The sequence below is a fragment of the Chelonoidis abingdonii genome, chromosome 6 (genome assembly GCF_003597395.2).
Source record: "Chelonoidis abingdonii isolate Lonesome George chromosome 6, CheloAbing_2.0, whole genome shotgun sequence".
NCBI lineage: Eukaryota > Metazoa > Chordata > Testudines > Testudinidae > Chelonoidis > Chelonoidis abingdonii.
In genome coordinates this window covers 30,546,086-30,559,104 of record NC_133774.1, presented here as the reverse complement: position 1 = coordinate 30,559,104, position 13,019 = coordinate 30,546,086, and the positions used below count along the sequence as shown (strand labels likewise).

The following is a 13,019-nucleotide window of genomic DNA, read 5'->3' as shown; positions in this document are numbered from 1 at the left end:
CTGCAGCTTGAGGTCTTCAAACCACAATTTTGAGGACTTCAATAACTCAGTCATGGGTTAGGGGTTGTTATAAAAGTGGATGGGTAGGGTTCTGTGGCCTGCCTTGTGCAGGAGGTCAGACTAGATGATCATATTGGTCCCTTCTGACCTATGAGTCTATGAGTCTATTCAGTGGCCCAATTGGTTGTTTAGCAGGCTTCCTGCTTCTGATGTACTTTTAAAAAAAATTTTCTATTACTTTTTGAATCTTTGACTAGCTGTTCTTAAAATTCTTTTTTGGCCTTCCTAATTATAATATTACACTTCATTTGCCAGATTTTATGCTTCTTTCTATCTTCCTCACTAGGATTTCACTTCCACTTTTTAAAGGATGATAGACTGTGTGTGTGCGAGAGAGAGATTGAGAGAGAGAGAGAGATGCACGCTGCCTCTTTAAGTACACTGTCCTTTTAAGTAGATTGGTACTCAGCAGTCTGAAGACTCCCTGTTCAGACACAGCAACAGCTGGCAGCAAGCTCCCTCCCTCCTGAGCCATGTTGTGTCCGTCCTCCCCGCTCTGTGGAAATGGGGCTATGGGCAGGGGGATACCCCGACATCAGCACTCCCTCCATCTTCCTTCTGCTCCCCCACTCTGCACAGCAAGCAGGAGACTCCTGGGAACCGCTGGCCAGGGACTCCAAGACAGTGGGCAGGAGCAATGCAGCAGTGTGGGGAGGGGCACCTGAAGTGCGCAGCAATTGATAGCTTGCTGGGCGACCACCCAGCCGTACAGCTTAGAAGGAATTTAGGATACCCCCCCTGTAATTCACCCATTTCAGCTTTAGACAACTCCCCATCTTTTGGCAGGAGAAAATGGTCACACAGTTTTGAAATGGGAAAACTAGCTTGTTGGTTGGTTTTGTTTGTTTGTTTAGTTTGTATTGTGAAACTAAAATTATACAAGTACTTGCAGTTAATGCAATTCAGTTTAAACACAGGCCTTGCTTCTGCACTGGGAGCAGCTAGTGCAGAGACCTACACCCATACATACTCCCATTAGCGTTAACAGGACTCTGCATGGCCACAGGCCCACACTCGTGGATCCTAGTGCAGGATCAGGTATATACATCTGGTATTTTAGAAAGGGCTTTTCATAATAACATGGATCTCCTCGTTAGCAGATCATGTTAGCTAGTACAGCTAAACTGAATAGCCAAATGAGATAAAGCACTGACATATAATCAAATTTATAATTTAATTTTGCTGTACACTCCAGCAACTGCTCACTGACTTGTAAAAATATTTGCTGCCTAACTTAACTAATTGATTCTGTTATCACCGTGTTGTTTTTCCCACTTTGAACAGTGCCATCTCTGCAATATTACTTATGTATTATTTCAGCACCTAACAAAGTTTCACCAACAGCTGGCTGTGGAAATATTTTTATATGGGGGATATTTTCCAAGCCACAAATAGAAGTTAAGTGCCTACCTTTGAAAATCTGTGTGTGTGTGTGTGTGTGCGCGCACAAGTTGAGTCTTGAGATTAATGTAATATATTTTTTAAATTAAACGGGGTAAAAATTGTTCTTTAATAATAATTTATACTAAATTGGCCGTGATCATCTGATATTTGAAGTATTCCAGGGGTAGGCAACCTCTGGCATGCGTGCCGAAGGCAGCACGCGAGCTGATTTTCACTGGCACTCACACTGCCTAGGTCCTGGCCACTGGTTCAGGAGGCCTCTGCATTTTAATTTAATTTTAAATGAAGCTTCTTAAACATTTTTAAAACCTTATTTACTTTACATACAACAATAGTTTAGTTATATATTATAGACTTATAGAAAGAGACCTTCTAAAAACGTTAAAATGTATTACTGGCATATGAAACCTTAAATTAGAGTGAATAAATGAAGACTCGGTACAGCACTTCTGAAAGGTTGTTGACCCATGAAGTATTCATGATGATGAAAAATGGGATTGGATATTTATATGGGTATCATAGTTATCATAATTAATTATACAGATTTTACAAGGGATATTAAAACTCATGCTTCAGGTTTTAAACCAACCTCTAACTATTAAAGATACCTCCTAGATAAGACAGGAAACACAGTACTGCTTGTTCCTCACCAGAAGTGGTGCTGGGAGGCAGAAAAGGGGTCCAGTGCTAGGTCTAGGGTTAGGTCCTTCAGGTCTTCCATGTCATTTGTCACGTGGATGCTGGGTAAGGTTTTGTGTGCTCCACTCACAGGACCACAAACATTTATTTTCTTGTAGATGCACCTTGGAGACGAGAGTGAACCAACTCTGTCACGCATTGAAAGGACATTTCCACCAGAGTAAATTCCCAGTCTGGCCTCCTCTTTTTTGTAACATTTTCTGTCGTCTCCAGACACTTTCTTTCTGCTAAAAATTGTCCCACACTTTTCCCACAATGAATGAAATGAATGAATGAAAAGCTAAGTCCAGTGGGGGTTTTCATGACCGTAACACAAGATTCCACTGCCTATACCTTTTGAATGGGGTCATTATCTGAACATCTATAAAATACTTCCTGCCACTCTCACTACCCAGTGACACATTCTGATTGATTTGGTATCGGTATGACTCAGGTGCCAGTCTAAGGCCATGTCTACACTACACTTACAGTGGCACAGCTGTGCCATTGTAAGATCGCTCGTGTAACCACTCTATGCAGATGGGAGAGCTTTCCCATTAATATAATAAAACCACCTAAATGAGCAGTGGTAGTTATGTCAGTGGGAGAAGCTCTCCCTCATTCATGGCCTAATTCAGCCCCTGACCAACTTCCTCAAACCATTCTTACAGAGTAACCTCCTGCTCCCATAATTCCAAAAAGTTTACACTAGTAAAGATTGACAAAGTCTGGAGTTTGACATGATGAAGATCCCTTCCTATTGGATTTTCCTAAACACCAGTTCTGTAAATATAACAGCCCATTTCTTTTACAGGTAAAGAGACAGTCACCGTTCTTCCAGGTTCCTCCTATTTCTCTAGTGATGAATCATTTGCAATGATTAGAGGGTATGTAACAGAACTCCTAATCTGTTAAAATGCTGAACAGAATAGGGTGTCTCACTAACTAAATTCATTAGTAATGCTCTGAAATGTGATTATCATTTAACAACCTGTAAAACTATTGTGGATGTTCAGTGACAACTTACAGAAGGATTAGATCAGGCTGCTGGAAACTGAAATATTCAACTGACTGTGACTGTGTATAAACACATTTGTAGCTGTGTTTTAAACAGCTACTTTTTAGTCATTTTCTGAGGAATCTGATCTGTACTTGCACACTGTATATCTCTTTACTCAGCTTGTCTGCAATCCTGATTCCGCCTCTCTGATGGAAATTCACCATCTGCACCTGTTTTTTGTTTGTTTTTTTCGGAGAGGAGGTTGGATACAAACAAACACTAAACCATAATGGCTCTGAAAAGATAATCAGTGCACGCAAATATGTGAAGGAGTACATTTAAAAATGTGAGTTCAGAGCTGATTTACTTTGAATGCAATTAACCAAAACCAGACAGAAATAATCATGTTTTTGAGGCTCAGAAGGCAGAGGGAAATCCAGATCAGTGCTTATGTGTAGGGGGAAAAGTGCTTGTGTAAGTGACAAACTGCTCAAGTTCCTCTCTTGTATACTGCCATTTTTAGGAGCTTTATATTGATATATATTAACTTGTTTGGATTTGTGAGCTATTATTTCCACACAGTATGCTAATTGCACACTATCTTTTACCAGAGGTCATGTCGATTTGACAATGCTTGGAGCAATGCAGGTGTCTAAGTATGGTGATCTGGCCAACTGGATGATACCTGTAAGTAAACACTTGTACCATGAGTGCACTTACTTTAGAATAATACAAATATATTTTTCCTAGCTTCTTTCATAACAGCTGTTTCAAAACTGCAGTTTCTAAACTGATAGCAGAGAGGGAGAGTTTGAGACAAGGGAGAATAGATTTTAAATGAACAGTCGCAGGTGCCTAACTTTAGTTGGTTAGTTATTTTTAATAAGTGTTCAAAAACTGGAGATTGAAGGAGCTCTGGAGACATTTGATAGTGGAACCATTGCACCAGACATACAATTTTTGTTCAACATCTTGAGTTCATGGAGACTTTCAATATAAAGATGTGTTCTGTTTCTTTAAATCTATGGCAAGAAGACAGGCACAAAGGAAAGAATTTAGTTAAAAACTGGGCTGTGAGGCAGAGAAAAGGAGAGAATGCGTACAGCTTTAAGGTCAATATTGTTTTCCTTCAATATCGCCAGCTCCAAGCATTCAAAAATCCTGAGTCAGGCCTCCAAAATTAAGTTTGTATTGAAAAGAATGAGATTTTTGGGGTCTTTTTATTTTCCTCTTAGTTTCTGAGCTGTTAGCGTTCCCATTTTCAAACTTCTCTGAGTTTCCTGCAGTTTAAAGATTTGTTGCATTCATTTTCAGTAGCTCTCAACACAACATCAATACCAGTAGGGAGCAAAGCGTGTCAAACTAAAGAGAGATGATATAGGGCTTGAAGTTGGTAGGAAAGAAGACAACGCTACAACCAATAGTCAAAGCAGATTCCTCTTGTAGGGAAACTGGAGATTCTAAGATTTTCCTGGCTGAAAAAATAAGAAAGTTGGACATGTTTTGGGAAGGGGCTATGAGGAGCATAAGGAGGTTGACAGCAGTATATATTAAGGTTACTGCTTCTGACTCCATATATGTGAAGCCAAAATATTACATTCTAGTGATTGTGCTGTGATTATTTTAAACTCATTTGTCTTTTTCTAATAGTTATTCACCTGTCATGTGAGGGGCTAATGTTACTAGTTAGATGGTTTCAGAACTCATTGGTAAAACCCCTTGAGCAAAGATGGGCACAGCTACCAATTTCGCCTTCATTTACGGTTACTTATTAATACACTTTTTTTTTTCTTGAATTTGATGCCATTGTCAATAAGAGCTATGGATTTTCACAGCTAAAATGTTGAAATTCTAATCCATGAGGGGGAAGCATGAGTTTGATTTCCAGTGATACCATATGGATAAAAAGAATAGCTTTCAGGGCATGATGAAATTTTTGCAGGCAGAAAACCCTTTGATTATTGTGAAAAAATAGAGTTAAGAATTAATATCCCCTCTCTGTGAACTTGTAACTTGTGATGTTTCACTGGTGGTTGGGCATCTTTTATTCTTAACCTAGTTTAGGGAACCCAGAGGATGCTCAGGTATGCTGTTGGGCCAGTACCTCTCATGTTTGGACCTTAATATTTACATTAGGTCAACTGTGCATTTCTTGAGATGCTAATTAGTACTAGATCTTTATGTAACTTGCCATTGAACTTAATTTGGAACATACTGTATTTTTATGTGTCTTGCATTACAAAAATCCAAAATAAATCATAAACTCAGCCAATTTTGGAAAGGAGAAGAATACTGTAAAAAAAGGGAAAGAATCAAAGTATATTTTTAGTCCCTGATATGGTCTCTGATCTGCACCAAGATGAGATTAATATGAGGTCACCAAATATGTTTATAAAAAGAGTCAAGGAGTTAATGGACTGAAGCCCAATGTAGTTAAAATTAGAGTATGGGTGATTTATTTATTACAGCTATGTTTTAGAGAGTTCAGATTTCCTTTTAAAATAAGTTTAGTATCTAAATCTTATACCAGTTAGCTGGGCGAATGATTATCAGTCTGATACACAGTCCTTAGGAGACTTGCATTTACAGTAAGATGTCTTTCCCTTTATGTCATCGTATGAACCACTTCTATTTTCTCTTAATATTGAATACATACAGTTCTGTCAGAACACCTCATCATCTTTGTTTTGTAGAGGATGCGACTATTCATTACATAATGCAGAATGAACTAATTATTTACCTACTGGTTTGCAAAAATGATTTTGAATCATTGCATTCTGGATCACAAAATGTGTTTAAATGACACTCATGTAAACATTTTTCATTCTAAATTTTTGGGGTTTAAACCTAACTTATATTACTTATTGAAATAATTTTCCTCAGTGGAGATTATTGAAAAAAATGTTTGTTACACACACTAGGGATTTTTCTTGTCTTGAGAGAGACATGCTCAACTGAATCTTTGAAGGGTGGGTTGGTTGGTTGGTTTGTTTTAAGTGTAATTGTTAACAAAAAACAGTCCTCAAATGGGAGATTGCATGGCTCATATATATTTGAATGGGACATGCACTAAAAGTGTAGTATATAGAAATGATAGCAACATATGTACAGTGTTTCCACTTCAGACTACAGTTTCAGTTGGCGTTCAGATGAAGTCCTTAATCCTACATTAGATTCCAATGCCATTCTGTGATATTGTGTAGAGTCACATTAGAACTCCATGAGTTCAGAGGTCTGCACTTGCAAATCCTGATGAAGGGTCATATTTCAAATATTTTTACTAGTGTGTGCCACCTCAGTGGTGGTATTATTACTGTTTTTATTATTATGCTAAAAGTCTATATCAACATCTAGTCTGTCAGCAGAAGTCTGTCCAAACATTTCTCAATGCTCTAAAGCATATTTGGAATTGATCACTCAAACAATTGCCACATAGGAAGGATTCTTTTCCCTTTGCTCACTTACACTAGTCTTGTAATGGTACAAGGAGACCAACAATGTCTCCAGCTATAGTGCTTTTGCTGCAGGTGCAATTTAAGGGTTTTGATTTTAATCTGGACATCTTTAAGGTTTGAGTCCTTAGCCAAATTAAGTCTAAGCATTAGTCTGTATTAGACTAATGTTTTTTATTGTTGCCTTTCAAGTGGACAGTCAGTATACTAACATATCTGTGGATTGTGGGCATGTCCTTCAAGTTAGAGGTCCCCTCACTCTCTGGAATTCACTTCTTCCCCAATGCTTTGGACCAAAAAAGGCTGAGTTTAATCCTCATATGCACTGCAAGACCTTTGTTTACTCAAGATTTCTCTGAGAGGATTGCTGGATAGGAGTTTGAAGTGGTTGTTTAAAAGATGGTGTTTGTTTGCTTTATTATTTTTATAGTAAATATGTCTTGGAAATGAAAAGAGGAACATTTTATAAATGGAAAAATAAATAAAGATAAACTGCTCCCTGCTGTACAAAGTTCTGGTTAACCCGTGCAAAAAATGGGTACATCCCCTCTGAAAAACTGGCATTGTTCAGTTACACTATCAAATATTGCAGTAGCAGCTATGGCTGAAGAAGTTAAACAAAAAGTAGACATTTAATTGTTTCTCAGTCCTAGTCTACCTTCTGTTTTAAATAAGACAATATGTCATCATTATTAGGTAACTTCACTGAGCTCCATATATCCTTTTTTGTTACAAGATTTATGTTGGATAATATATAGATACATTTTTATTGCAAGAAGCTAACAATCAAGGGAACTTACATTTTATTGCATCATTTTTCACTTAACTTTCTATTTTCATAGTTTCATCATTTTTATATGCCATAAGTCTCTGTTTGGTGGTATTTCCATCAGTTGGAGGCAAGTAATAATCCTAAGCCTTCAAGTTTTGAATAAGTAACATAGTGAAACTATTCTTGCTCTCTCTAAATAGGTTGATATCACCCAAGCACTGGTGCTTATGTATGTATTTGCACACATTCATAATGAGGAAGTCAATTGGGAAGGATTATTAAAATAATTGTAGCCCTCTCCTCTTTCCCGTCTTCATTAACTTTTAATGGAGGTGAGACTCCCATGAAAGTTTTGTGGTAAGAAGAGCAGTATGTCATTCTAAGCACACTACAAAATGCAAGACTCAGAGTCCTGGTCTGCCCATGGGAAAGACGGGAGCTTGTTCCTAACTACAGGTTCTTAATAACAGGCTGACTCCATAAAGCATGAAGGTTTATATCCTTTGCATGCAAACATTCATTTCATTCTCCCCTCAGGGCCGCTGACTATATTTGCTTGCCTCTTAAGGTTCCACCTCAGCCCTTCCTCAAGCTTTTTCAGCTCACACTATCCCAGGCTCCTTTCCTAGCACCTCAGAGGTGGGACCTTCCCTGAGGTCTTTGCCCAGACCCTGGTCACTGCAACCTTCCCAGCACTTGCTTCTCATTGACAAAAATGTATTGCCTTTATATCAGTTCCTTGGTGGCAAACTTACAGCTCTATTTGCCCCGAACACAAGCCTCAGAATTCCATTAAGCTGGGAGGAAGCCAGGTACAGGTGGGCACCTACCTTTCTTTAAAGCTTACTCTGGGACACAATCCCCTCTTTGTTCACTTTGCTTAATTGTGTTTTTTTCTTTTGTATTCCACAAATGGAAATGTCTCTCCTTCTAAGGAGCTCAGGGTAACATTTTCAAAAGTTCCTAGATCGCTTAGGGCTTAAATTTCACAGAAACTCATTGCCCTCTCAGTAGAAGGTGGGCAGATCACCAATCACAAATGTTAACCTTTTGTGATTATATTTTCTGTTAAAATAATAATAAAGAAATGACTGAAGTATGTCTCCTTTCACTTTGTCTCCATAATGTTTTTACCTGTGCCAGTGTATCTTTTTCAGTTGTCTATTTCAGTGTCTGTTTTCTTCACTCTTAATCTTCTTGTGCCCAGTATATTTTCCCCCCATCCCTCCCCTTTCTTTTCCAATGCTTTAATCTCATTCCTTCTTCTTAATCTTTTTTTTTTGCCTATCTCTGTCTCCCCTCCAGAAATCATCTCTCTCTTCCACTGCCCAGCACCGCATGGCACTCTGTCCATCTCCTCCAACAACCCAGCACCCACTTCTCTCTCTCTTTCTTGGTGTCCCTGACTCTTTTTCATCCACTGTACCTATCAGTCTAGGAGTATGTTGCTGCAAAAACTGTGTGTGTTCCATTTCCTACAACCTGGAAAAGAGGGATCCATGATGGGTGTTATGTCTCTGTGGGTGCAGATGTCTGTGCCTGCCCCTCTCCTAGCTACAGAAAAGAAAGAGATTGAGAGAGAACCAAGGAGTTGAAATTTTCTCCCGTTCTAATGGTTGCTCTTATCCTATCCCTACACTGCTTCTTCTCCTTCCCATCCCTATGGCATATAAGCTCCAGGTCACCTTACCTTCATTGCTGGCCCATATACATACCTGATCTGTGCTTGATAGTAGAGCCCAAGGATAGGGAGATAGGGAGAGAGATACACATGCCAACACCTCTTGTTGCAACTTGTGTGAGAAGTACCATAACACTGTAAAAGTGCTGATGTTGATTGCTCCTTTCAAGTCCATGATCAGTGCTGGGCTCAAGACAACAGGACTGCCCGATACACCTTTGTCAGTGACATTCAGCAGAGAAAGTTTCACTATGTTGCTCCATCAGCGAACACCAACCCTGACTAGATGGGACCACCTTTAGAGGTCAGACGTTAGCTCAGTGTCCCTCTGTTGACTGTAAACCACACTGCAAATTGTTTTGGTGATGTGCAAGGCTGTCTGAAGGCACTAGACCATGGCCACCAATTTATTTTGTCAATCAGGGTAGTTCTAAAATTGTCAATCAGGGTAGTTCTAAAATGTATCTTAGAGGTGAACAGAAGTGAGTCCCACTCTCAGTTCCTTCACCCATGGGAATTTTCATGAGGTGAGACTTGCTACACAAAATACCTCATCTTGAAGATAATGGAGATATGCGGTGGTTTCAGTTAAAAGTTGACATTTACCAATAGTTGCAACACTATGCTATTTGTGCTATCATACTGTGATAATAGTTGGTAAATATTGACTTTTTATTAAAGACCAAGGTAGAATGTTTAAAAATAATGACACATTACATTTCTGCAGTATCTCTAATTTTCTATTTTTCTCAGTTCCCTATTTAGTGAAGTAAAGTTTTGGAGTAAACTATAGCACCTTTCACAAAAAAGTAGCAGGGGATCTGATATTGCCTACCAGTGTGGTTTCTTTGACTAATGGTGCTTTTCCATTGCTAAAATAGCCCAAAGTCATTAAACATCAAGTTTTAAGAGAGGAGAGGAAAAAAAGATTAAAAGTGATGGATTATGCCTTCAAGGGATTCATTAATATTAATATAATAAATACTGGTGCTGCCTGTATAGTGTAACAGCAAATAAACCATTGAACCAGTGACAGAGATGCCTTGTGGCTAAAGGTTCATGAATCTTAAGGAGTAAATTTTGTAAAACTTCTGTCGGTTCCATGTCAATAGAAAATAAATTCCTCCAAACTTTTGCCTGCTGTAGGGAATATGCTCTATTGTACATAATGGTTCTAATTTAATAAAATACCTTTTTGGAAGATCTGTACTACCTAAGAACAGAATAAGGCTAATAAATATGCAGAATACTGTGTCCCAGTTGTACACCTTATCAACTGGTACTTTAAATAAACATGCAAATAATTAGATGCAATGCATTTAAAAAGTGGTGTGTCTCCTTTTGTGTAGCACCACACAAGTTGTGGAGGTAGAACACTGGGTCTTCTAACCATCAAAGATATCTGTATGTGCAGCTGTCTTCCCTATAGTAAACAATTACAACTCATGACAAAGAGAATTAACTCTATCTCTGCATATTCTTCTGCCGTAATCAAAGTCAGATGTTGTGGTAGCTGTTCAGTTAGAGGTTTGGATTAGGAGGACAAGGCTCATGTAAATGAACACATTAGCGCACACAAAAACATACACGATACCTATTCATTTTCGGCCACGACTACACTACGGGATAATATCGAATTAGCTAAAATCGGTTTTATAAAACTGATGATATAAATTCGATTTCATGCGGCCACACTAGGCACAGTAATTCGGCGTTGTGCGTCCAATAGGCCTTTTCGTTGACGTCTGGTGTAGTATTGTGGAAAAATTTATAGGAGAAAGTAGATTAAGGACATTGAGGTCAAGGTAATTGGACGACTGCACATGTTTACTAAAGGTAAATGTGCCAACAACCTGATCTCCTTCTGAAGGTGACGATTACTTAGTAAAGGAAATCGGTAGATCTAATTATCTACGATTCAGTAAGGCTATGACACGTTCGCATGGACTAGTTATATTGACAGATGGGATGAATAGAAGTTTAAGGTGATATAGAATGTTAAAGGAGACTCCAGCAGTCATACTGAAGGTGACTGTCCAGGGAGGAGGATTACTAGTGGATGTCCTCGAGATCGGATTTGGGACCGATCTTATTACTTTTATTACTGACCTTGGCACAAAGAGCGGGAATGTGCTAATAAAGTTGCGGTGACCAAAGCTGGGGGTATGCACACGGAGAAGACGGATACTTCTGGAAGATCTGATCACCTTGTAACTGGGTAATAGTAATAGGATGAAATATATAGTGAAAAGTGCAAGGTCATGCCCTTAGGGATTAATAATAGAATTTGATATACGTGGGGACGCATCGTTGGAAGCGCAGAGAGGAGAGACCTTGGGGTATTGGTGAAGCAGATGACTATGAGCGCCAATATATGGCCGGTTAAAAAGTCAAATGCGGTTTAGGATGCATCAGGCGAGGTATTTCGCAAGGAGAAGGAGGTAGTGCCGTATATACGGCGCTGGTGAGACCCCCCTGGAATATGTGTGCAGTCTCGTGTCCATGTTAAGAAGGATGAATTCAAACTGGAGCAGGTAGAGACGGCTACTAGGATGATCCAGGAATGAAAACTGCTTATGAAAGGAGACTCAAAGAGCTTGGCTTGTTTAGCCGCAAAAGAAGCTCGGGGGATATGCTTGCTCTATATAAATATCAGGGGAATAACGGTAGGGAGGGAGAGGAATTATTTAATTGTACTAATGTGGCACAGGACAGGGTACAATGGATTAGAAGTTAGACTTGAATTAGACAAAGGTTCTACCTTTAGGAGTGAAGTCTGAACGCGTCCGGAGTAGTGGGGGCAAAGACTACTGGCTTTAAGACTAAGCTTGATAATAATGGAGGGGATGTATGATGGATATTTAATTGGGCATTGATCTGTTATCAGCAGATAAGTCCTCAATGTCTGTGAGGGGATGTTGGATGGGATGGATGAGTTACTGCGAGATTTTCTTGGGTGCGGCTGGTGAGTCTTGCCACATGCTCAGGGTTGTCTGATCGCCATATTGGGGTTGGAAGGACATTTCTCCAGGCGGATTGGCAGGGGCCTGGAGGTTTTCGCCTTCCTCTGCAGGTGGGGCATGGTCGCTTGCTGGTGATCCTCTGCAGCTGGTCTTCAACCACAATTTTGAGGATTTCAATAACTCAGTCATGGGTAGGGTGTTATAATAATGGGTGGGTTCTGTGGCTCCTTCAGGAGGTGACTAGATAAATTGGTCCTCTGACCTATGAGTCTATGAGTCATAGCCCGGAGGCTGCCTCCTCCTCATTTACACTAACAGTCTCTGTTCTTATTCCTGCATTTCTTTATAACTTCATGACACAAATGGGGGGACACTGCACAGGAGCCCAGGAAGGTTGGGGAGGCGGAGCAATGGGTGGGTTGTTGCAGGGGCCCCTGTGAATACTGACACGGAGCAGCTGTGCTCTGAACACGGCCTCTAACACTGCCCTATCTAGGCAGGACTGATATTGTTAGAAACCAAAGGAGGGATTGACTCAGTCCCAAGTGAGTCAATCCCAATTGCTTTGCGTGCGCCCTGCCGATTCAGCCAGCACTCATGAAGCAGCGGACAGTCAGAGGGGAAGAGTAACCTCATTCATTCCAGTTGTTCTCTCGGCAGTGACGGTACAGATGCTGGAACTATCTGCTAATCCTTGCAAAGAAGCTGAAGCTGCTGTGTAGCGCTGGGTATCGCCTCTCCTCCGCGGCATCCAGTACATACATATGGTGCCGGAAAAAAAAGCTGAACGGCCTCCATGGTGTCCATGCTATGGGCTGCCAGGCAATCGGGAAAAACGCATGAAAGGATTGTAGCTGATGTTCCAGAGGAAGGAAGACTGAGACTGACCAGAACCACCCGCGACAATCATGTCAACCCGAATTCAGAGGGCGGAGACTGCGGAACTATGTTGGCTACGGAAGAGCTATCCACAATGCAACGCTTCGAGAAATCGACGTTAGCCTCGCAT

The 13,019-nt window shown here is 40.1% G+C and overlaps 1 protein-coding gene across 1 annotated transcript in view; it reads left to right on the top strand.

Moving 5' to 3' along the window:
* Positions 1 to 13,019, top strand: part of OXCT1 (3-oxoacid CoA-transferase 1) — a 145,623-nt gene that overhangs the window by 86,780 nt on the left and 45,824 nt on the right. Inside the window, exons 10-11 of the mRNA XM_075066927.1 lie at positions 2,957 to 3,029; positions 3,754 to 3,829. Coding sequence (XP_074923028.1) covers positions 2,957 to 3,029; positions 3,754 to 3,829 — 149 coding nt within the window. The remainder of the gene's footprint in view (positions 1 to 2,956; positions 3,030 to 3,753; positions 3,830 to 13,019) is intronic.